The following is a 1,047-nucleotide window of genomic DNA, read 5'->3' as shown; positions in this document are numbered from 1 at the left end:
TCACTCGTATCAAGATCGCATGCGATACCGCGGGTTAGTCAAAATGCGGTTCATTAAACACTTCAAAGCTTCATTCCAAAATGTCTTCACACACTCGGGCTGGAAGTAGCCTGAGAATCGGCCACCTCAGTCGTTGTCGCTGAGGCTTCGGTGGTGACATCAACGTTGGTGGTGGCACTGATAGTAGTGACTGGGAAGTCAGCTGTATTCGCGAGATTAGTGGCGACGTCGTCTGTTGTAGTAGCAGCAAATGTGGTGGATGAGGCCTCTCCAGTAACATCCGGAGATGTGGTTACTTCCGAGGGAGCTGCTGTGCTGGTCGTTTGTGCAACAGTGTTAGGCTCGACAGGAGCGTCGGTAGGAACATCAGCCGCATCGGCTGTAGTTACCATTCCGGTAGTGTCAACAGCAACAGAAGTGACCGTATTGGTTTCTTCGGGAGCGGCTGTTGTGCCGTCCTGGATTGTGGTGGTCTCAGTGACTTCATCGGTGGCTTCACTTGGAGTACTGGTAACTGCAGCAGCCTCGCAAGTGCATGGCGCATTGGATGAATGGCAGGTGCTTGGTGTAGCCCAGTACTTGCAGTAGGAGCCAGGAGTATCCGAGGCACAACCAGCATCACAATTACGGGGAACTTCAGTTGTCTCACCCGACCCGCAGTAACAAGGGACGTTGGAGCCAAAGCACCTGCTAGGTGTCTGCCAGTATTTACAATACGACCCGGGATAGGTGGCGGCACACTCGGCATCGCACGCGGTGGTGTTGCCCATCACGTATGTGATGTCCTGGAGAACATTGAGACAGACGATGATGAAGGGGAAGGAACGGATAGTCATCGTGCACGAATGTGAGAAAAACTGCCGGAAGTGCGGAGCCAGACTGGACCTGCGAGGGCCTATGCCAACGCCATAGGCTGGTGCTATTTAGGCAAACCGTTGAAGCGCTAGTGAGTTCAATGTTGATCGTTCGCTGTAGCTGAACAGTAGCGCGCGCGATGTCTATCTTGCCCAATCGTTTCACAACCGTTTCACAGATACTGCATCATAT

At 52.8% G+C, this 1,047-nt stretch overlaps 1 protein-coding gene across 1 annotated transcript; it reads right to left on the bottom strand.

Moving 5' to 3' along the window:
* Window positions 1–86: 86 nt before the first annotated feature.
* Window positions 87–836, bottom strand: Pmar_PMAR000321 (merozoite surface protein 2, putative; the record flags this gene model as incomplete). Its single annotated transcript, XM_002778344.1, has 1 exon — window positions 87–836. One exon carries the CDS (start codon window positions 834–836, stop codon window positions 87–89), a length of 750 nt encoding a protein of 249 aa, XP_002778390.1.
* Window positions 837–1,047: the final 211 nt, after the last annotated feature.

This window comes from Perkinsus marinus (genome assembly GCF_000006405.1).
Source record: "Perkinsus marinus ATCC 50983 genomic scaffold scf_1104296949870, whole genome shotgun sequence".
NCBI lineage: Eukaryota > Perkinsozoa > Perkinsida > Perkinsidae > Perkinsus > Perkinsus marinus.
Note: the sequence above shows the minus strand (reverse complement) of the source record. Positions and strands in the feature narration are given on the sequence as shown.